The following is a 23,072-nucleotide window of genomic DNA, read 5'->3' on the forward strand; positions in this document are numbered from 1 at the left end:
AGCCGCACTGCTTTTTCTAGGCAGGTGCTGGTGAGGGGCCCCTGTAGCTCCCACTTGGCAGGGCCTCTCTGCGGGGCTTCCTCAGCCTGAGCTCCGTGCAGAGTGGAGAAGAGCGGGGCTGGGCATTCTGCTTCCCACCAAGGGCCCCGGGTCCTCCCCGCGGGGACCCTGTGTGGCCCTCTCTGCTCTGGCGTTGGCCAGGGCGGCTCTGTGGTGCCACAAGCCTTAGCTATGGAGCTAGGGGTCCCTCTACATAGCTCAGGCCGGGCTCGTGGTGAGCCTCCTTCCTCAGCATCCCTGGGTGCAGCCCACGTGGCGTTCTGGCCGCAGCTGGGACATGGGGCTCTCGGACGAGGGTGGACTCTAAGCCAGGGTCCACCCCGGAGGGTTTTGTTGGTGTTCTGCAGGGACATACTTGTCTTTTCTGCCGAATGACAAATTCTTAGAAGCCGTGTGTGTGGCACTGCCCGGTGGTGTTTTCTTACCATGTGGATGGCCTTGTTTGAACCCCTGGATTATGCCCAGCTCATTTCCGTTCTTTGAGCCAATGAATTCCTTTTGTTAGTAAAGCTGAGTTCAGTCAGGCATCTCAGCCCTCCCGAGCCTTTCCACCTGGGAAACCAAGTAGGGTTTTGATGACATGGGTGTGTGTTTTGGGGGGGTAGTTTTTTTTTTTTTTTTGGTACTGGGGATCAAACTCAGGACCTTGTGCTTTCGAGGTAGGCACTGGAACCACTGAGCTAAATCCCCGGCCCGTGGGGGGTTAGTTTGAAAAGGGGTCTCACTAAGTGGTTAAATTGTCCGGGCTGGGCCTGAACTTCCGATGCTCCTGCCTCAGCTTCCTGAGCGCTGGGATTGAGGTGAGGAGGGCCACTGGAGCGGGGGCTGCAGCTCCAGGACAGGGCGCGGGCAGCTTCCCACCGCTAGGGGCGCCCCGGCAGTCACCCATACAGCCGTGTAGATGCCACCTTCACTCGTGTCCCCTTCAGGTGGCTCCGAGTGGAAGGACAGGACTCGAAGCTGGGGACGAGGACAGAGGACGGGGTGGTAGGAGGTGGCTGTGACTGCACAGTGACACCCACTGGTGTTTATAAATAGCCCAGCTCCCTCTGCAGGGAGAGACACACAGCAGCTGCAGGGGCCACGTGTGGTGCTAGGGAGGCCGCCGACTGGGGCCAACGCGGGCCAGAAAGGATTGAGGACGCTGGGGAAGAAATTTCCAGAATGCTTAGAAAGGCTGTCTTCTTTTGAGACAGTCTCAGTATATAGCTCGGCTGGCCTCAAACTGGCCGAGATCCTCCTGCCTCAGCCTCCTAAGTTCTGGGATGACAGGCGTGTACCACCACGCTGGGCTAAGAAAAACTTTCACCTTTGCCGTCAGGCAGGGAGGCAGGTAGTCACAGGCGCCCCTCTGGGCCTGCTCCTCCTGCACCCCACCCTGGTGATGGGACAGAGAAGGCTCTGTGACAGCCGAAGTGGGTGAGGGGAGATGACCCTGCAGGGACATGTCTGACCATCTGGCTGTGGCTCAGTAGCAGCAGGGGGAGGTGGAGGTTGGGCAAGTCATCAGACCCCACCACGGTCTCTAGCTTGGGATATAGCGCGACACTAGTGTGCTTAATAAAGCTGCAAGTCCAGTATGGTGGCGCATGCCTAGAATCTCAGCACTAAGGAGGCTGAAGCAGGAGGATCACTGCGAGTTTGAAGCTAGCCTGAGCTACAGAGTGAGTTCAAGGCCAGCTTGAATGACAATGTGAGATCCTGCCTCAAAAACACCAGAATTTTTAAAAGTTTGAAAAATGAAGTCTGAGATGCAGGTTTGGGAAGAGGGCTTGAGGATCCCACAGACCTCAGGAGCGGACAGCTGCGGGTGGTCAGACCTTCATTCAGATGTGCGGGGGTACTAGGTGCGAGTCTATCTGCATGCTAAGCACAGGCCTGAGGGCAGAGCCTGGGATCCGCACTGCCTCCCACGAAGTCTGGGCGGAACAACTGACTCTCAAGGTAGCTGCCACACATCAGTAGCGACCATGCCAGGCATGTGCTGATGGAATGTCCCATTGCTCATTTCAGAGATGAGGAATTTTTTTGAGATAGGAGCTTACTATGCAGCCCAGGCTGACCTCAAACTCAGGCAGTCCTCCTGCCTCAGCCTCCCCAGTGCTGGGATTACAGGCAGGCGCCCCCAAGCCTGGGTTCACTTAGTAGCTTCATTCACAAGCTCTGACCATGGGCTCCCGGGTAGGGCGAGGCAGGAGGCGTTGAGCTGCAGTGGGAGCAGGGTCTGCTGCCCGGACTTCCCTCCCTTTTTGCAGCAGCTGCTGGACGTTCCTCCTGCCTTTTCACCAACTCCATTGGGCTCACCAGATCTCAGCTCTTCCTGCTCTGGTTTAAGTAACGCAGCCCCAGGCAGCTTTGCTAGGGAACAGTGAGACTGGCAGGTGCTGCAAAACAGAGAGGGCTTTAGAACTCAGTCCGTGATCTCAGCTACTTGGGGAGGCTGAGGCAGGACTGTAAGTTTGAAACTTGTATCCAAAATAAAGAAAAAAAAATCGAATCTTACAGAAGATTTCAATGGCAAGAGGGCGAGGCCATTTCTAACCTGGGAAATTATAGCAAAGCCACAGGGGGTTTAGAGCACAATGAAAAGTTGGCGTACAGGGCTGATGTTTGAAGTTTCCTTCATCCTGTGGTTGCTTTTCTTTTTCCCTTTTGCGGTACAGGGCATTGGGCCTAAGTCCTGCACAGGAGGCGAGAGCTCTACCTGAGCTACTCCTGGAGGCTTTTTAGACAGGGTCTCAGGAAGTTTCCCAGGCTGGCCTCAAACCTGCGATCCTCCTGCCTCAGCCCCCACCCCCCAGTAGCTGGGATCACAAAAGCTACAGTGTGCAGTCCAAGGCTGCTTTCTTGCCGTGGCATTTCTGTAGCCCGCCCCAGAAAGTCCCACTTTTCTTGTCAAGGTAGGCCGGCGGGCCCTCCTCTGGGGGCGCAGCACTTCCCCGGACATGGGCGGCACCGCCTGTAGGCGGAGCTTCCGGTCACCTCATGGCGGCCGTCCGGAGCTGCTCTTCCTCCCTTCGTGGCGTCAGAAGTGCCCCTGCTCGTCCTGACGCTCAGTGAACGTGACTTCGGTCATGACCTCACGTTCAGCCCCGGACCTGGACTGGCAGCAAGACCGAAGTGACCAGATGCCACCTCGGTGCTTGGCGGAAGCCAGGGCCTCACACCCCCGCTCCACACCAGGCCCCATGCCTTGGGCGGCCAACTAAAGTGCCTTTGCGGGTTTTCTTTTGTGAGATGGGCTCTCGCTAGGTAGTCCAGGCTGGCCTTGAGCTCACAGTGATCCTCCTACCTCAGTCTTCCGAGTGCTGGGGTGCCAGGCGAGCACCACCGCGCAGGGCTGAGACTCCAACTCTGCCCTCCGGATTCCATCCAGACAGCTGGCACCGACACAGCCAAAGCCGTGGCGCCCTCTGGTGGTGGCCTGGTTCCTTCTCAGCCAGTTACACACAAATCACGGGGCACATTTGCCTAGATTGGCTTTACTGGAGGATTTTTTGGGAGGAAAAAGTAGGTACTGAAAACATATTTATATGAAAAACGCCACACGTACTGCGAATATAAACCGACGCTGCTGTGGAGGCCAAGAGCGCTGCGGCCCGGAGTCCCCGGAATCGCCCACAGGGTGTGGCAGGAGCCGAGTGGGCGGGCCCTTCCTCCCTTACGCTGCTGCCTGCCTGGCCGCCCGTGTGAGACGCCAGGGCTGTGTCCTGGGAGCCTGGGGACTTCTGGCCAGGTGGGGTGAGACGCGCTTTCCCAAGAGTGAAAAGCAAAACCCCTCGCCTCCTGCAGTAACAACACAAGGGAACTAAAGGAGGGCTTCGGCCAAGCCCAGGGCTGGGGGCTTCGAGGCCCCCGGGAAGGCGTCCGGCGGGGCTTGCTTCCAACTTCCGGTGGTACACTCACTCGAGGGCGCCGGGGCAGCCCCCTGCTTCTACTTCTCGCCTGCCTGCGCCCCGGAAATGCCGCTTCTCTGCTTACAGGAAACAAAGGGGCAAAGCGGTCCCCACTCAGGGTCCTACGGGGGACCAGGGTTGGTGCCATGCTAGGAAGAACAGGCAGACACCATCGCCTCCGTTTCCCAAGATCGAGTGATTATTAAAAAACGCACCACACCGAATAGAAATCAACATTCTCTCCCATCATTCCGTGCGTCTGGTACTATAGAAATGTCACTGTCCCTGCCCCACATCTTCAGATCAGCATCCTCAGGTCGCAGCAGTACGTCTTCCCGAAGGGGACCTTCCGGAAAAACAAGCTGTTTCCGCGGCTCATGTTTCCCTGCGAGAGAGCAGAGCCCCGAGTGAGGCCAGTGGGAAGGGGTGGCCACCAGCCAGGGTGGAAGCAGCCCAGTGCCCAAGAGGCAGGCGTCTATGGTGCGGTGAAGCTCCTAGCCCAGAGAGGCTTCTGCTCACAGGCTGGGCTCCTCCTCCTCAGTAAGGCAAGGGACTCTTTCGTTAGGGGTTGGGGGTGATCCTGGGGACTGACCCTGGGGCCTTTGCACTGAGCTACATCCTCAGTTCTTTTTAACCCTTTCATTTTGAGACAGAGTCCTGCTGAGCGGATAAACTGCCCAGGCTGGGCAGGAACGTGCGATCCTCCTGCCTCAGCCTCTCAGAGTGCTGGGATCACAGGTATGTGGTGCCATTCACAGCCAAGAATCTCTCACTCAGACAGCGTGCCCAGTTTGGACTGGGGCTTTCCCACTTTGCCAGCTGGGCAATCAAAGGAGTCCATCAGGCACCCCGTAAGCCTAGCCTTTTTTTTCAGTGCTGAGGATTGAACCCAGGGCCTCATGCATCTGTGAGGCAGGTGCTCTACTAGCTATCGCTTTAATCAAATGTCAGGTTTCTAAGGAGAATTTTAAAATCTCAAAAGCCAGGCATGGTGGCGCACACCTGTGACCCCAGTTTGGGAGGCTGAGAGAGGAGGATCGCCCAGAGCTCAAGGCCAGCCTGGCTACATAGTGAGACCCTGCCTCACTAAACAAACAAAAAGAACAAAATCAAGTCAAATCAAAGTGAATGTGAAAACAAGTCTGAAATCAAGGCTATTATTCAAACTAGGATAATTCTCTTCCTGTTCATTTTCGGGGGGTATGTGTGTTTTTTTATGACAGGGTCTCTCTATATAGCTCAGGCTGGCCTTAAACTTGTGGGAATCCTCCTGCCTCGGCCTCCCCGGTGCTGGGATGACAGGTGTGAGCCACCACGCCCACCCTAGATCCTATTTATAAGTGGAATGAGATCGTTGGGATGGCTCTAGGTCACGTCAGTGACTTCCTATGGGCCCTGCTGGTGATTTCTAAGACCGGTGCAGCGCCCTGTAAAGGGTGCCTTCATTAGCAGTTAAAGGGCGACTGCAAGAGCTAAGCTGGGGTTTACAGGCAATTAGGGGAATAAAAAGACAAGCCAGGCCTGGTGGCGCAGGCCTGTACCCTCAGTCTCTGAGAGGGTGAGACAGAAGGATCGTGAATTTGAGCCCTGTGTGGGCGACTTAGCAAGACACTGCCTCAGGGCGGGGTGTGTGTGCATGCACATGCAGCTTAGTGCTTGGCCACAGGTTCATCCCCAGCAGCACAGTTAATCACATCAGTAACAGGGGAGAGCAGTACCTCCTTCTGTAGTGTGCACCAGCAATCTATCCAGGAAGTGTAGATCGGGGAGTAGGGAGGGGACCCACCGGCAAGCCTGAAAGAGAGAAGACGGCCGTCCACCTCCATGTCCACGTCCAGTCCACAAGGGCTCTGCAGTCCGGCGAGCCCCGGACAACATGCCTCCCTGCTGCAGAGCTCTGAGGGCCACTTTTAGTTCTACTTTCTTATTTATTTACTTGGTAGTTTTAGTTCTAATGAAACAAATTATACTGGAGGAGGGGGAAGACCAAACATCTCAAAGGGATCCTCCTGCATATTTCATTTCAAGTAACACTGTTTTTTGTTTTTTTTGGTACCGGGGATTGAACTTGGGTCCTTACGCTTGCGCAGCAGGCAGCGAAACCACTGAGCTAAATCCCCGGCAAAGGATTTTTTTTTTTTTGGTACTGAGGATCCAACTCGGGACCTTGCACTTGCAAGGCAGGCAGTGGAACCACTGAGCTAAATCCCTAGCCCCGTATTTCATTTCAAATCAACAAGTAAGATCTCATTCTTTCCTATATTTACGATTCTTGGTGGCAGACAAATGAAACTCTTGTGCACAGCAATTACAGGAGACACAACTTTAAAACTAACTGCTGTTTCCACAGAGCACACTGGAAACTTGGATCTGAACACTGCTGACCTCGAGCTCCTGCTCTGGTGTCCCCACCGCCACAAGCTCTAGAGGAGCCTCGGGGAACAAGAGCATTGCGTCTAACTCAGCCTCCAAGTGCGCAATGGATGGAAAGAAGCAGGAGGTGGCGAGAGGGGCAGATTCTGCCCAACTCAGGCCATCGCTGCACTTCCTGGCTGAGGGCAGAGAGGGAAACTCACTTTCTCCCTGAAGGAAAAAGGGGACTGGTTGTCACTCGATGCCTGACTCACCTTCTGACATATTCATAGGAAACACACGAACGTCAACACCTACGACGACCTTGCCCTCCTGAGTCTAGGACTTACTATGCCCATGGCAACTGCACATCAATTGTACAGGTGCAGGCAAACCCGAGAGACGTTACCAGTGCCCTCTCTAGGCCGAAGAGGCAAGAAGGCCACTGCCTGAGAGCAGACGCTGGTGCTGGGGTCTGGAGAGCATGCACGACAGTCAGAGGTGCCTTGCTGCAGCTCCCAGGTGAAAAGGTGGAGCTGGGCTGTAAGGCTTGGCCCAGGGCCTGGCTCCCACCCACACCCAAAAAGCAGGGCACTCACCCGCAGTTGTTGACGGCCATGAGGTTGGACACAAGCACAAAGGGGTAGGTGAGCATGCTGGCGAAGAACTGCAAAAGGAGAGGCCGCTCTGTGAGACCTGAACTCCACTGTGCCCACCCGGCCTGACAGCGCTTTTCTGCCAGGACTGGGGCTGGACACAGAGCCTGGGCACCGAGCCACACACCCAGGTCTTTATCATTTTTCCAGCTCTTTTTTCATATTTTATTTTGAGATGGCCCTTGCCAAGTTGATGAGGCTGGCCTCCAATTTGCAATCCTGCTTCAGCCCTCCAAGCAGCCAGTGTTAAAGGCCTGCACCTGGCCTCCATCCAACATGTTAACAAGAGGGCAGAAGGCTGCTCATACCTGGGACCCAGTCCTTATTCATATAAAACTGAACTACATCACTTTGGAGAAAAAGTAAATATAACCAACAGAGAGAAAGCGTTTCAAAACACCTTGTAAGAAAATAGGAGCAGGGCCGGGGATGTAACTCAGTGGCACTGTGCCTGCCTGCTAAGTGCAAGTTCAATCCCCCATACCAAAAAACAAAAATAGGAGTATTCTTCCAAAGACAAGAGAAACTACTTTAAAAGTCAATGACAGGGGCCCGGGATGTAGCTCAGTGGTGCCCCGCCTGGCTGGCAAGCACAAGGTCCTGAGTTGGATTCTTGGTACCAAAAAAAAAAAAAGAAAAGAAAAGTCAGTGAGGAGCTGGGCATGGTGCCCTGTGGCTGTGTTCCCAAGGACCCAAACCTGCCAGCCTCCTGCCTCAGCCTCCCTAAATGCAGGCAGGCACCACACCCACATACAGGCCAGACCTAAAAGAAAAAACACAACCATTCCCAGGAGGTTAGGAGAAGTATAAAAACTCACTCCTGTGACAGCTTGGGAATAACTCTTCATTTCATTCATGGTGGAAACCTGAAACAGGAAAAGAGACTCTATCAGAATGAATTAAAAAATTAAGCCAATATTAACCCCAAAGACATAGAAATACATTTTACTTCTAAATTGCATTTTTTGGACAACTTGAAATATTTATTTATTTATTTTGAGACAGGGTCTCACTGTGTAGTTTAGGCTGGCCTTGAACTCACTATGTAGTCCAGGCTGGCCTTGAACTTGTGGTTATCCTCCTGCCTCAGCCTCCTGAGTGCTGGGATTACAAGCATGTGCCACCACACCCAGTGCTTGAAAATTAATTTTGAGAATAAAACATAAAATACTGGTTATGAGCATAAAAGCCAGCAATCTAAATGATCAACTTGTTTCACAACTGCCACAGAAACTTGTATTGCCCTAGAATGGTTTAGGAACTAATGTAATAACCTCAATATTTCAAAAACAAAAGAAATATGTGATTACTAAAAAATGTTTTCCAGGGCCGGAGATTTGGCTCAGTGGTGCTGCATCCGCCTTGCAAGTGGAAGGTCTTGAGTTTGATCCCGAGTACCGAAACCGCAAAGAAAAATTTTTCCACACTTTAGAAATACATCTCCCTAGGGCTGGGGATTTAGCTCAGTGGTTTCGCCGCCTGCTGCTCAAGTGCAAGGACACGAATTCAATCCCCGGTACCAAAAAAAAAAAATACATCCCCTGCAAAACTCTGCTCACCGAATATCCAAGAGACAACTCCCTAGCTCCCTAGCTCTGTGCGAAGCCAGCTCTGGATGGCACTGAGGCAGGGCGGAGGGAGCTGTCTACATAGGAAGCCAGCCCAGTGTGCAGGAAAACAGCTTCCGGGAAAGGCTGGCTCAAAAAACCTCAGACTTTCTAGAAAGCCCTAGCGTCCCCTAAACACCCTCGATTACACAGATTTTAAGGTTTGGACTTAAAATGTCCCCTAAGTCTCCTGTATTTAAAGGTGGAGCACCAGCCAGGGATTTAGCTCCATGGTTAAACCGCTTGCCTAGCAAGCACAAGGTCCTGATCAATCCCAAGGCGGGCTGGTGGGCCGGCCGAAGACGTGTTCCCTGGGGCGTGGCCTGGGCCCACCCCCTTCCGGGTCCTCCTCCTCTCTCTGCTGCCAAGCATAAAGTGGGGCTGCTTTTCCTTTGCCAGGCCTCTCTGCATCCTGTCTGCCTCAGAACCAAAGGAGCATGCACTGAAACCATGAGCCCAAGTAACCCTCCTTTAAATTATGGGTGTCAGGTATTTTGTTCCAGCAAAGTTAAAAGTAACAGAGACCACAGAAAACCCAGTATGTGGGATAAAGCCTCCTCGGCTTCACTGTGTTGTCTGTCTTGGGGGTCAGTAAGGAAAGGACCTCCCTAAGGCCCTGAACCAGAGGGGCCGCTCCCAGCCCTGTCACGCCTTGGGACTCTGCAGGTCACCTCTCTGCAGTCAGCAGTGTAGATCATCTCTTAGCCTTTTTAAATGGGCCTCATCACTTTGACCCCCATCGTGCTCAGTCTGGCAAAGCAGCCGCCATGGAGGTCCAAGGCCCACAAGGTGGCCCAAGGCGGCTCACGGCCACACCTACCCCACTGTCCAGTGCGTAGGTATTGACGAGGTAGGCCAGCGAGTTACACAGCCACAGAGAAATGATGTCCCCCAGCAGGCGAGGAATCAGACCCCTGATGAAGAGACAGTGGAGATGAGAGCCACACAGTGTCACGGGTCAGAGGGGATCCACTCAACACAGACGCTCGGGATGGGACAAGACAGGACAGACATCCAGTCCAAGTCCAGGCCCAGCCCTGCCCTGGAGAGCAGCCCGGATGGCTTCTGTGCCGACTCTGAAAACATATGGCTTGCTCTATCTACTACTGACTTTGAGCATGGAGGCCCACGGTTTGGAGGTGCTCTGTAGAAGAGACTCAAATATGGCTTTACGAAACTATCCGATACTCCAGTTTGGCAGGCCAAAAGATAAGAACGGTCCAAATACAGAGATGAGGGACATCAAAAACATGTTTCCAAGCCAGGCACAGTGGTGCACACTACAGAAGGCTGAGGCAGGAGGATGGCAAGTTTCACATACCTGGGGAACTTAGTGAGAATGTTCCAAAATGAAAAAATTACAAAGGGTTCGGGATGAAGCTCAGTGGTAAAGCACCCCTGGGTTTGAGCCACAGTAGTGAAAAACAAACATGTTTCCAGAGACAGGGAACTACGCAGACGGAGCCACGGTGCGAGCATTCACTACCTTGCAGATGAAAGAGCAGGTGTGAGCCCAGCTTCCAATCACCATGTGACAGGCAGCACATGCATGGCAAGAGCCTCATTGTTCTTTGGACTAGAGATTGAACCCAGGGCCTTCACACTGCACCACATCTCCAGCCCCCTTTTCTTGCTTTTAACTTTGAGACAATTGTTAGTTGCCCAGCCTGGCCTGGAACTTGCGATCCTCCTGCCTCAGTCTCCCAGAGTTCAGGGATTACAGATGGGTGCCACCACACCTGGCTAATGCTTTCTCAGGCTCTAAAAATAAGACTGGGCTGGGGATCTAGCTCAGTGGTTCTGGAGCTTGCCATGCAAGTGCAAGGTCTCGAGTTCGATCCCCGGTACCCCCAAAAATAAAAAAATAAAATAAAAATGAGACTAATCCTAGTGGTCCTGCATATTGCCCAGAGTATTTATGATTAAGTATTTAGTATTTGGTATTTTAGGCAGAGGGTGTGGCTCAGTGGAGCAGGTGTTTAGCATGTGCAAAGCTGAGGGCTCAATTCCTAGCACTGTAAGAAAACATTCAAGCCGGTGGAATGGCACATGCCTGTAATCCCAGCACTCAGGAGGCTGAGGCAGGAGGATCGCCATAAGTTTGAAGCCAGCATGGGCTACATTGTGAGTTAAAGGCCAGCCTGGACTATATAGCCAGACACTGTCTCAAAAAAAAGAAAAGAACAGAAAACACATTCAAGTATGTGGAAGCAGTCTGAAATAAAAGCAGACCATTTAGTTAATAACGTCACGTTTTTGTGTTTGCAGGGCTAGGGACTGAACCTACAGGCTCACCTGTGCACTCTACCATTAAGCCGCACCCCAGCCCTGTTTTTGTCTTTTTGAAACATGGTCTCACTAGGCTGGTCTCAAACTAGCAACCTCCTGCCTCAGCCCCCAGTGTAGCTGGGATTACGCAGGTGCGCTGCCATGTGCAGCTTCCAATTTCCTGTTAGTAGAATGAGTGTAGTAGACTAAGTTCTTCCAAAGTACAAAATTTTATTCTCTTGGCATAAGGAAAATAAATGTGAAGATGATTTTCCTATTTTTCTTTTTTGCTTTTTGGTACCAGGGATCAAACTTGGGTCCTTGCGCTTGCGCAGCAGGCAGCGAAACCACTGAGTTAAGTCCCCAGCCCAGATTTTCCTATTTTTCAAAAATTAATTTTCCTCTTTTTATTAACTAAAAATACCTCAGCCCATTTTATATTTTAAATTTTGAGATAGGGTCTCCATTACCTAGACTTGCCTTGAACTAGCAACCTGCTGCCTCAGCCTCCCGAGTAGCTGGGACAATACGCATGTACCACGGCACCTGAGTAAAGGTCTGGGATTTTTACAACAAGGACTTTAAGCCAGAAGGGGCCTAAAAGGAACTTATCATAAAGTAAACCCAGGGAACAAAAGTTCCCCGGGAAGTAAATGAAGATTCCCCACCCATATTTTCAGGAAAGCGTTTCCACTTTCATAAGAACCATGTAAGAGAGGGGCCGGGGATTTAGCTCAGTGGTTCCGCCGCCTGCCCTGCAAGCGCAAGGACCGGAGTTCGATCCCCAGTACCAAAAGAACCACATAAGAGGGCCGGGGATTTGGCTCAGTGGTTCCACCACCTGCCTCGAAAGCGCAAGGTCCCGAGTTCGATCCTCAGTACCAAAAGGAACCACACGCGGACAAAGAAATGCTTACTCACGCGAAGAACCCCAGGAGGCCTTCTTCTCGGTAGATGGTCACTACGGAGTCATACAGCCCACTGCACACACAGGAGAAAGGGGACGGTGCTGAGACCCAGCTGGATGAGATCCCACTCACGCCCGCCAGCAGACACACGCCTGCTCCTCCCTGTGCTCGGGGCCCAGCCCTACTCCCAGCCATCCATCCAGGCTGGTTTCCTCCTATCCTGTCTTCCAGGTGATCCGAGCTGACCCCTGCGGATCTGCCCTGTGAGGGCCAATGGGCAGCCAGCTCCCCCACCCTCGTCAGGAGCCTCGGGGACACCAAGATCACTCACCAGTACTTGGATTCTCTTCCTATGAACTGCACCATCGACCTCAGAGTGATGACTGTAGGACACAGAGAAAGGACTCGTGAAACTATGACGGCAGAGACAGCCTCAAAAAAAGGCATTTCCAATTAAGGCACTTTACTATCTGCAAAACTCAGGGAAAAGCTGGCTGTGGTGGCGCACGCCTGTCAGGCCAGGACTCAGGAGGCTGAGGCAGGAGGACCTGGAGTTTGAGCCCAGCATGGCAACTTACTGAGACTTGTCCCAAAATTTTAAAAAGGGTTGGGGATGTAGCTCAGTGCAAAGGCCCTGGGTTCCATCCCCAATGCCACCGAAAAAATATCAGGCACAGTGCGTTCATCAGCTCCTGGGCACCTAACTGGCCAGGAGAGCACAGCTGCAGGAGGCTGGGGTGAGGGCGGGACATACCGTGGAAGGGGTGTGTGATGAGGGTAGCAGCGGAGCGAGCAATCATCTCTCGGGTTGTCTAGAAACAATGAACAGAAGACACTTAAGCTCCTGTGAAGGGCCAGGGGCAGCACTGCAGTGCCCACCGCCCTGAGCCCGAGGACTGGCTGGGTGGGTCCGGGTGACACTGCTCGGCGGCTATCACACATCTGGACAGCAGCGGCCAGGCTGGGGCAGGCTGCAGGCCACAGGGAGACCAGGCAGAGCAGCCACTGAGCTCTTTCAGGGCACCCCGTTCCCTTCATGAGACTGTGCGGGCTGCCCACAGCAGCACAGCACAGGAGATGCGCACATAGGAGATGCGCCCGCAGGCCTGAAAGCCAGCCCTCACCTAGGCTGGGTCATTTTTCTCCCCAGAGCTGTCTGAGGAGGGGAAGTCACTAGAGGCCCTGTCACAGGGCTGCCCCCACTCCCACATTTCAATATCCTCTCCTGGGGGCCGGGGATTTAGCTCAGTGGTTCCACCACCTGCCCTGCAAGTGCAAGGACCCGAGTTTGATCCCCGGTACCAAAAAAAAAAAAAAAAATCCTCTCCTGGCTGATCTCACACACTCTCACTCCACAGCAAAGGCAGTACCTCGAACCTGGGGCAGGGTGGCGGCTGCAGCTGAGGAAACACCAGTGCCCACTGCTGAAAGCCTTTCCCTTTCACTCTAAGGGTGAGTTCAGGGCCCGGCCCAGGGCTATCTTATCTAATCTATGTATTTACTTTTGTGGTACAAGGATTGCACCCAGACCCTTTCCACTGAGCTACATCCCTGGCCCATCTTTTATTTTGAGACAGGGTCTCACTAAATTGCCCAGGCTGGGCAATTTGTAATGCTCCTGCCTCAGCCTCCTGAGTGGTGGGATTACAGGCCTGTAGTCCCACCAGGCCTAGCTCCAAATGAGTGGGGACAGGGAGGGAAGAGGGAGAGTTAGTGGGTGGAGAAAAGATCAAAGCACGTTAAGTGCACATACAAATATGGTGAAATGAAGCCTACCAGTCTGTAAATACACACTAATAACAAAGTCAACAAACAGAGCCTACCCAACTCTCCCCACCCCCAGAGAGAGGGCAAAATGAGTCTCTGAATTCCACCTATGTCCACAGCCAGGGCTTCTCCTGTCTTTTTTATGTTAGGCAAGGAGGAAAACCCAATTTGTTGTAATTTAAAATGTTTTTCTTGGGTGGGTTTTATGGCACATGCCTGTTATCTCAGAACTTGGGGGGCTGATGCAGGGAGGCCGGCCTGGGCTACACAGTGAGTTCAAGGCCAGTTTCACTATGTAGTGAGTAGTGAGACCCTGTCTCAAGAAACAAAGAAAAACAAAAGTTTTTCACAGAATACGTGTGTGAAAATGACTATTTGCCGGATGACTGGTGCGCACACACACACCTCGCTGTGGTCCACAGCCCCTCCCCTCCCCCATACCTTGACCCACTTCTGGTCCCCACAGGTGCAGTCCTTTAAGGACGACAAAGTAAGGCTCGAAAATTGTACTGGAACCCCAGGACATTGCAGTGTAGCTTGTGATGGTGTGAACGTGCCATGTGCCATCCTGATCAGAAGGCTGCCAGGACAGGGCAGAGGGGATGCCTGCCATGACCATCCTGAGCCTGGGTAGTCAGTAGTTCCTGTCATTGCTGCTATTTAGTACATTCAGTGAGGGGAGTTGGTATACGCCTTGTCCTAACCCTGTTAGCTTCCCCTTCCCTTCCGTCCCTAGGATTAAGTCGAAGGCTCACTTTCTTCTGGGGACAGACAGGGAAGCACTGGCCTTAACCCAGGGAAAGAGCAGGGAGTGACTTCCTCTCACCTCTTTGATAACTTGGTCAAAGGAAGGCGAACCCTCTTTTTGTCCACTTCCAGGTCCTGACTCCTGGGAATCAAAACCAGAGAAGAAACAAAAAAATTAGATGCCCCCCCCCATAAAAGATGCAATCAAAAAATGCACAGGCATTTCTCAGAAGTATAGATGGTCAACAAATACATGAAAAAATGTTTAACACTGCTGGTCACTAGAGAAACACAAATTAAAACAACACTGAGGGCCAGGGATTTAGCTCAGTGGTTCTGCCGCCTGCCTCGAAAGTACAAGGATCTAAATGCGATCCCTGGTACCAAAAAATCCAGCACTGAGATTTCATCTCACTCCAAAGAATGGCCATCATCAAGAAATCAAATGACAGGCCGGGGATTTAGCTTAGTGGTTCCGTCGCCTGCCTCGAAAGCAGCGCAAGGACCCAAGTTCGATCTCCGGTACCCAAAAAAAAGAAATCAAATGATGGTCGGGGATTTAGCTCAGTGGCACCCTGTCTGTCTGGCAAGTGCAAGGTCCTGAGTTCGATCCCCAGTACAGGGAAAAAAAAAGAAATCAAATGATAACAAATGCTGGCAGGGTTGTGGGGAAAAACGAACCCTCTACACTGCTGGGAGTGTAAACTAGTACAACCATTATGGAAATCAGCATGGAGATTCCTAAAAAATCTAAAACTAGCCAGACATGGTGGTGCACAGCTGTAATCCCAGCACTTGGGAGACTGAGGCAGGAGGAGCACTTTGAGTTCGAGAGCAGCTTGTGCTACATAGTGAGTTCAAGGCCAGCCTGAACTACACAGCAAGACCCTGTCTCAAGAAACAAAACAAGGGCCAGGGATTTAGCTCAGTGGCACCACTCCTGCCTGGCAAGCACAAGGTCTTGAGTTCAATTCCTAGTAACTAATAACAAACAAACAAAAATAAAATAAGATCCTAAAAAATGAAAACTAGAAATTCCATGTGATCCACTTTTCTCCTACTAGGGATTGTCCCAAAAGAGTTAAAGACATCATATCACTGTGATGCATGCACACCCATGTGTACAGCAGCACAATTCATAATAGCTAAATCTTGGAAGCAGCCTACAACATCCATGAGCAGATGAATGGATAAAGAAAAGGTGGTAGGGCTGGGGATTTAGCTCAGTGGTTTCGCTGCCTGCTACGCAAGCACAAGCGCCTAAGTTTGATCCCCAGTACCAAAAAAAAAAAAAAGAAAAGGTGGTATTCATACACAAAAGAGTACTACTCTGTCATAAAGAAGAATAAACTTAAGAGTTATTTGTAAGAAAACAAATGCACCTTGAGACCAAAAAGGTAAGTGAAATAAATCAGGTGCACAAGCTTAAACATTGTTTTTTTTTGAGGCAATGTCTCAGTATGTAGCCCAGGCTGGCCTTGAATTCACCGGAATCCTTCTGCCTCAGGCTCCCAAGTGCTGGGATTACAGGTATCTGCCACCACACCCAGCTTGCATGGTTTCTCTTACATGAGAAATCCACAATATAAATAAAAAGGCCCAGGATTTAGCTCAGTGGTTCCAGTGCCAGCCTCACAAGCGCAAGGTCCTGAGTTCGATCCCCGGTACAGGGAAAAAAAAAAAAAGAAATGAACCAAAATATAAATAAAGAACAAAATAAAAGACAAAGTACAGAGATCTTTTTCAAATGGGAAGGGGAACAAGAGATAGAATGGGAAGGGAAGGAAGGGAAAAGGCATTTGAAAAAAGAATCGAACAAAAAAAATCGAAGTAAGATCTTTTGTAGATGGGAAGAGGATCAAGAGTTGGAGGGAGCAGGGAGGGTAGGGGAGGGAATGAAAAAGCATTAGGATGTGTTATGTACATGGACCAGCTCCCTATGATAAATGTGGTCATGTAGTGCACACATGTACTCATAAAAAAACTAATAGGGCCAGGGATGTAGCTCAGTGGCACTGCCAAGTGTGAGCCCCTGAGTTCAATTCCCAGTACCAAAAATAAATAAATAAGTAAATAAATAAATAAAAGGGAAAAAAAAGTCTCAAGTTAAAAAAAAAAATCAGAAAAGACAGAAATCTTGATAGGTTTTTTGCTTTTTAGAGACAAGGTCTGCTAAGAAGCCCAGGCTGGCCTTGAACTTGCAATTATCCTCCTCCATCAGCCTCCCAAGTGCTGGGATCACAAGCACTCCCCAGCACTCCTGGTTGCCAGTTTGAAACAGAATGGCTCCAGCTAGCAGCCCTGCCCAGCCAGCACTGGGCTTCGATGGAACAGGAGGCCTGCAAGGGAGTTGGGATCTGCACAGTGGGCAGCTGCAACATACCTCAGGCTTGTCCCTGTCCTGGTAATGCTGTGGAAGAAACAGAGAACAGGGGTTAGGGCCACTTGTGTATCCTGTGAGGGCAGACAAGATGAAAACTCTATTAGCAGAAAACAGAAGAACTGGCATTTAGTTTTGTTCTTTTTCTGCAAATCTTCAATTAATTTCTACTGCTAATTAATCAACCGGAAATAAATGTCTTCAAGAGGATCTCACTGCAGAGCTTAACATACTGGTGGTCAGGTGGAGGAACAAAGCTGTGTTCATGAAAACTTAGTGAAAACAAAGGAAGTCAGGCCTGGTGCACAGGCCTGCAACCCCTGCACTCTGCGAGGGTGAGGCAGGACTGCAAATTCACGTCCTGCTTGGGCAATTTAGCAAGACCCTACCTCAAAAGAAACAAGAAAGAAAGGCCTGGGGATGTAGCGCATTGTGTAGGCCCTGCTTTCAATCCCCAGTATCACAAAGAAAATAAACAGGTAAATGACAACTTTTTCTCTTCTGCAGAAGAGAATATGAGTAATACCAAAGCCCAGAGAACACTGGAAGAATAGCAGATATTTCAGAAGCAGAAAGTGGGCTAGCAGAAAATACAACAGTCAGATAATTGAGCTCCTTATTGGATGACAACTGGTTTTATTACTTTCTGGTTACATTAGATTAAAAAAATAGACAATACTTTTTTTTTTTGAGACAGGGTCTCCCTTTGTAGCCCAGGCAGCCCTGTGTAGCTCAAGGCTTGAGCTTGAAGTTCTCCTGCCTCAGCCTCCCTAATGCTGGGATTACAGGTGTGCACTACCAGTTTGCTAAAACACTTTTTTTTTTTGGTACCGAGAATCGAACTCTTTTTTTTAATTAATCGCAGGCAAGGACTAGAGCTATAGCTCAGGTGTGCAACACCTGGGTAGCCTGTAAGAGTCCCAAGGTTCTAAGCCCCGTAACACACACACACACACACACACACCCCTCATATACTCACAGGCGAGAGAAATGTTAAGATTAAGCAAAGCGCTATCTTCCAACTATATTGTAGGTCTGTGGCTACAATTAACTCTTAATAGTTTCAGGCCTTTTTGAAAATTTTCACTCATTTCTAGATTTTTATTTATTTATTTTTTGAGACAGGGTCGCACGGTGTAGTTCAGGCTGGCCTTGAACTCAGTGATCCTCCTGCCTCAGCATCCCAAGTGCTGGGATTACACCTGGCTACATGACACCTTTATAAATATAGCAGAGGACAATTCTGTGTGCAGATGCATTTTCTAAACACTAACTTTAAAGGTTAATTTATCCTGACACTGTGGTAAGTACAATTGAGAAATCAGAACAATCAGAATATCACCAGCTTTACTATCAGAAGTAAAGAGAAGCTGGCAAAACCAAAGGATCACAAAGAAAGAACTGTGTCTGTGATGCTTGTCAGGTGGACTCTGTCTCTGCCTGCCTTTGCCGCGTCCAGACTCGCAGCCGAGGGAACAGTGGTGGCTTCGGGAGGAAGGAGGCCCTGAAAGGACATGAGGTCCAACACAAGGTCCACCCTGCACTGGGCACGTACTGAGGGCCAAGTCCCCCGCAGGCACTGGTGCTTTACCAGGTCCTCCGAGCCTTGCTCCGGCCTCTCAGTGCACACAGCCCTCAGGACCCTTCCCAGGCTTCACCATGGCATCCCACACCACCTGGGTCCTCCTGCTGGCTTTGTCCGTGGCAGGATATGCCCTCGAGTGGGGCAGAGAAGCCGAGGAGCAGTCTCTGGCTGCCTGTTCTTCAGCCTCCATCTGGAGGCCGCCTGGGCCAGCTGCTCCCATCTGCTTGGGGGAACCCGGGCCCAGCTCAATCTGCACACGAGGCTCCTGTGACCAGGATGTCCTGGGCAGCCCGTGCAGGGGCTCAGGCTCAGGCGCAGCACACAGCTGGGAGACCTGGGAGACCAGGAGATGGCAGTGGCCTGGAGTAAGGCCACCAGCACAGCCTCAGGGGGCCTGGTACACACATGGGCACACACACGCATGTACCTGTACACACACACACACACACACACACACACACAGCACGCCCTAGGCCCCGGGCCTCGGCATACTGGTGCTAGGACCTGAGACGGGAGGCTGGGCCGAGGTAGGAGGAACTCTAGGGGGTGGCAGAGGCCTCAGTCAGCACAGCTAGAACCGGAAGCTAAGCTTTGGGGTCTCAGCCCTGTACTGATGTTTTAAAAATACTTTATGGGCCGGGGATTTAGCTCAGTGGTTTCGCCGCCTGCTGCACAAGCGCAGGGACCTGAGTTCGATCCCTGGTACCAAAAAAAAAAAAAAAAAAACCAACTTTATGGGCTGGGGGTGTGGCTCAGTGGTAAAGTACATGCTTAGCATGTGGGAGACCCCAGGTTCCATCCCCGGCACCAGAAGAAAAAAGTTATGACATACTGGAAAACATCTCTCACACATATCAAAACAAATTTAAAATTCACCTGCACACCCACCAGCAAGGCACATGCCCTCCAAGGGCTGGCACTGCTCTATGCTGGGAAGGCTGTCCGGGGTGTGGTGCTGAGCTGGGCCCCGTCCCCTGCACAGAGACAGGAGCAGACAGCCCAGGAAGCCACGGGTACCCTCAGCACCTCTGTCCTCCTGGGTTTCAGGTCTCCACTTCCTTCACATGCAAGCCGAGCGGGAGAGGCAGCTCAGGGCCTCCCTCCATCCTCCCCCTTCTCAAAGGAAACCACCACCCTGCACTGCTGTTCGATGTGACCAGGCCCCAACGCGAACACAGAACAGTGCACAGCATGGTAAATACCTGACAGGCAACGACACACACAGGCCAAGAGGAGCACTGCCCTCCCAGGCCCTCCTTCCCTTCCCCATAGGTAACAACTCCCCTGATTTGGAGGCTTGTTTTGTTTTCTTTTTTTTTTTTGGTACTGGAGATTGAACCAACACTGAGATATACATCCCAGCCCTTTTAAAAAAATTTTTTGAGACAAGGTCTTGCCAAGTGGCTAGGTCGCCCAGGCTGGGCTCCAACTTGCGATCCTCCTGCCTCAGCCTTCCAGAGTACAGGGATGGTAGGCACGCACCACCACACCCGGTTACCTTACATTCTTCCTATAAAAAAAGTTTTTAATACAAAATGTGTTATTGGCCTGGGGATTTAGCTCAGTGGTTCTGCCACCAGCCTCGCAAGCGCAAGGACCCAAGTTCAATTCCCGGTAGCAAAAAAAAAAAAAAAAAAAAGATAGCATTAGAAATTTTAAAAAATTAACTTTAGGGAAAAGAATGTTTTCATCAGCATCTTTCCTTCTTTGATGAAAATATATTGACCTATATAGGAAAGATGAATAGGTATTTTAAGAAAAAATATTTTTTTAAGAGAAAAAATGCGCTGGTTGTGGTGGTACACACTGTAATCCCAGTACTAGAGGCCGAGACATGCAGAGCCCAGCCTGGATTATACAGTGAGTTCAATGTCAGCCTGAACTACACAGTGAGACCTTGTCTCAACAAAACAGAACAAAAATTGCTCTTAATCAGTAGAATAAACTGAACATAAAAAGCAATTAAAATCCAACAGAAAATGAATTGCTTTTCCTCTTACCTGTAAAACTTTACCGTGGACCACAGTTCCAAGGACTCCCGAACAGAGTCTTGGAGTTAAGCCAGTGAACAGCCCACGCCTTCCATCAATGCTTGCAATGTGCTGAGCTAGGAACACAAGTCAGAGATTTCAGGTCCAGTTCAGAGAAATGGTTACACGAAAATGTCAGGCCGGCCTTAGGTTCTCCAGTAGCTCCTGCCTGCCGGTCCTCAACATCATCTGCTCCCAAATAAATCCGAGACACTCACCGTAACTGAAGAGACCAGGAAGCTGACACACTTGTCGCCCAAAAATATTCCGTCCTATTGTTGGAGGAAGAGGCTCGTATCCCACCTTTAAAAACAAGGGAAAATGTTAACATTTAGCATTCCCAGGAATCCCTTGGTGGCAGGGCCTTAAATAAACAACACGAGTAAAAAAGCAATTGGGGCCTGGGATGTAGCTCAGTGGTGCCTCGGCTGCCTTGCAAGTGCAAGGACGTGAGTTCAATCCCTGGTACCAGAAAAAAAAAAAAAAGCAATTTATGTTTTCCAACAAAGGGTAAAGTACCATCCTGTTCGGTTTCTGTTCTGTCGAACTGATTAAGGCTAGGTTCAATAAACTCCAGTTCAAAGTCCATGAAGTAGGCTAATTTTTTTTTTTTTTTGGTCCTGGGGATCAAACTCCGGACCTTGTGCTTGCAAGGCAGGTGCTGGAAAAGCTAATTTTTTTTTATGACTGAAACGGGATAAGGAAACTTTTGTTAGAAACACTTTACTGAGGAGACTCAAAAAATATCTTCAGAAGAAAATCTAGGACATCTTTAATGTTTGAACAAGACAAGATGCCCACTATGCCAGCATCACTTGGTCCGACAAAAACATTCAGGGGCCAAATGTAGACATAGCTGCGAAATTCACTTAGGAAATGATCACAAGCTAGGTTCCTGTTAAATGAACTGATTCTCATTAACAATCTAACAGAGGGCATTCTATAAAATTAATGATTACCATTGTATTTGTGGAGTCTATTCAGGATTTTTGATGCTATTTGGATATTTGAGGGACTCAACGCTACAGGACAGTTTTGACTCTGTTTTGTAGTTACCTCGTAATGTTCTATTTTTTTTCGGTATGGGGGGGGTCGAACTCGGGTCCTTGCGCTTGCACAGCTGGCGGTGAAACCACTGAGCTAAATCCTCGGCCCCTCTATTCTATTTTTTGTTTGTTTTGGTTTTGGTACAGGGGATTGAACTCAGGATCCTGTGCTTGTGAGGCAGGCGGCAGCACCACTGAGCTAAATCCCTGGCCCGTAAGCTATTCTATTAAATAACTCCTGTCTACTATCATGGAACTATTTTTTTTTTTTGGTACCGGGGATCGAACTCGGGTCCTTGCGCTTGCGCAGCAGGCGGTGAAACCACTGAGCTAAATCCCCGGCCCATCATGGAACTATTTTTAAAGCTGAGTATTTGGGAATTTCACCAAAACCCACACACTGGACAGCACCCCGATGTTGTGAAATCAGAATGAAGGATATTCAAGCTTTTGGGGTAAGAGCTCTGAATGTCACTTAACATTGTCTCCAGGGGAACTATTGAGTAATGGGTTCATACTGGATATGCTGAAAAATGTCACCTCAGATGCCATCAGGCCCAAATGTGCCAATCCTGTTTTAAACATCACGGTACATCTCAATGTCTCTGCTCTGGGTGCAAATAACCTGTGTCACAAGAGGCCTCTCCACACAGAATCTGAATGTACATGGGTCAACAGCAACAAGTAATTTGTCAGTCACACCTCAAGAATAAGGTCCTCTCTATTGTCTTCATGTTTTTCACAGAAAGGTAGAGAAAACCTGGACTTTAAAAACTGCTTCCTTCCTTGGTACAATGAATGAGGTAATTATGCCAACTCTTAACAAAGGTTAAAAAGAAAAAAAGAATGACCTGTCCTTCTCAGGGAAGCTTAGAAAAGCAACTGAAAATACAATCTAAGTCTATCATCAGCTAAAAACTGGTCTACCTGCCTATGAATACAGAATGCCATGTAAGAATCAGAAAGTAAACCCAGTGGAGGCGAGATGGAACATTAGGGAGCTTAAGGCTTGCTTAAACTCCTGAAAGTCTCCGCGGAACTGATTTCCAGCTGGAAGAACGCGATATTCGCTGTCATAAACCACACGGACTCTTGCTGTGGGAAGAGCTCAATGGACCCTTCTGAAACCTGACTTCCTGATCACTTCTGAATGGGTCCTTGTGTTTATCTGGGTATCTAGTGCTAAAATCTCTGAGGAGAACGGCAGTAGTGACAGTAGCGAAATAAATAGAAGAGAAGAAAAATGGGAAGCAAAGCGAGTAAGGAATAACAATGTTGGCTCTCTCTTCTTTCCGATTTGGCTCCACCTGAGGTATCGCGTCCCGCGCGGTGGCCCGGGCGTGGCTGTCGACGCCGAGGGGCCCAGGCCAGGCTCCTCTCGGGCGGAAGCGCGGTTCCGGTTCGGGCGCCGCCGCCGCCGGCAGCACGGTGGCAGTTGGCCGGGACAGGGCGCGGACGCGGGACCCTCGGGGCGGTGGGCGCCGTCCCGCCAAGGACCGGCGCGGAGAAGGGGCCGCACTGACCCCCGGGCGCCTCGGGCAGGGGACGGCGACGACTCATACCTGGATAAGCACTTTCACGTACATGAGCGGCTGGGACAGGATGGTGAGACCGGAGCCCAGGAGCACCTGACTGGCCGCGTCCGCCATGATGGCACCCGCGGACGGACAGACGGACAGACCGAGCCACCAAGCGACACCACCGGTCCCAGATCACGTGCCGGGGCGGCCGGCTTCACTGGCCCGCCCGCGGCGCGCGGGCACGCAGCAC

At 50.6% G+C, this 23,072-nt stretch overlaps 1 protein-coding gene across 3 annotated transcripts; it reads right to left on the minus strand.

Annotated features, from left to right (window-relative positions):
- Positions 1 to 4,133: 4,133 nt before the first annotated feature.
- Positions 4,134 to 23,053, minus strand: Mtch2 (mitochondrial carrier 2). Of its 3 annotated transcripts, none has more exons than XM_004851813.4 (13): positions 22,865 to 23,034; positions 20,475 to 20,559; positions 20,227 to 20,333; positions 16,645 to 16,671; positions 14,341 to 14,403; positions 12,502 to 12,559; positions 12,079 to 12,130; positions 11,761 to 11,820; positions 9,392 to 9,485; positions 7,783 to 7,830; positions 6,908 to 6,975; positions 5,675 to 5,750; positions 4,134 to 4,341 (listed from the first exon to the last, which is right to left on the minus strand). In XM_004851813.4, the coding sequence occupies exons 1-13, from the start codon at positions 22,949 to 22,951 to the stop codon at positions 4,255 to 4,257; spliced, it is 912 nt and encodes a 303-aa protein (XP_004851870.1). In that variant the 5' UTR covers positions 22,952 to 23,034; the 3' UTR covers positions 4,134 to 4,254. The 3 variants fall into 3 exon arrangements, with proteins under 3 accessions (XP_004851870.1, XP_021119829.1, XP_021119828.1); XM_021264170.2 differs by having other exon boundaries at positions 22,887 to 23,032; XM_021264169.1 differs by lacking the exon at positions 6,908 to 6,975 and having other exon boundaries at positions 22,865 to 23,053.
- Between the last annotated feature and the right edge of the window lie 19 nt (positions 23,054 to 23,072).

Source organism: Heterocephalus glaber, unplaced genomic scaffold (genome assembly GCF_053883595.1).
Source record: "Heterocephalus glaber isolate CG9 unplaced genomic scaffold, H.glaber_assembly_v1.0 deba00000594, whole genome shotgun sequence".
Lineage (NCBI taxonomy): Eukaryota > Metazoa > Chordata > Mammalia > Rodentia > Bathyergidae > Heterocephalus > Heterocephalus glaber.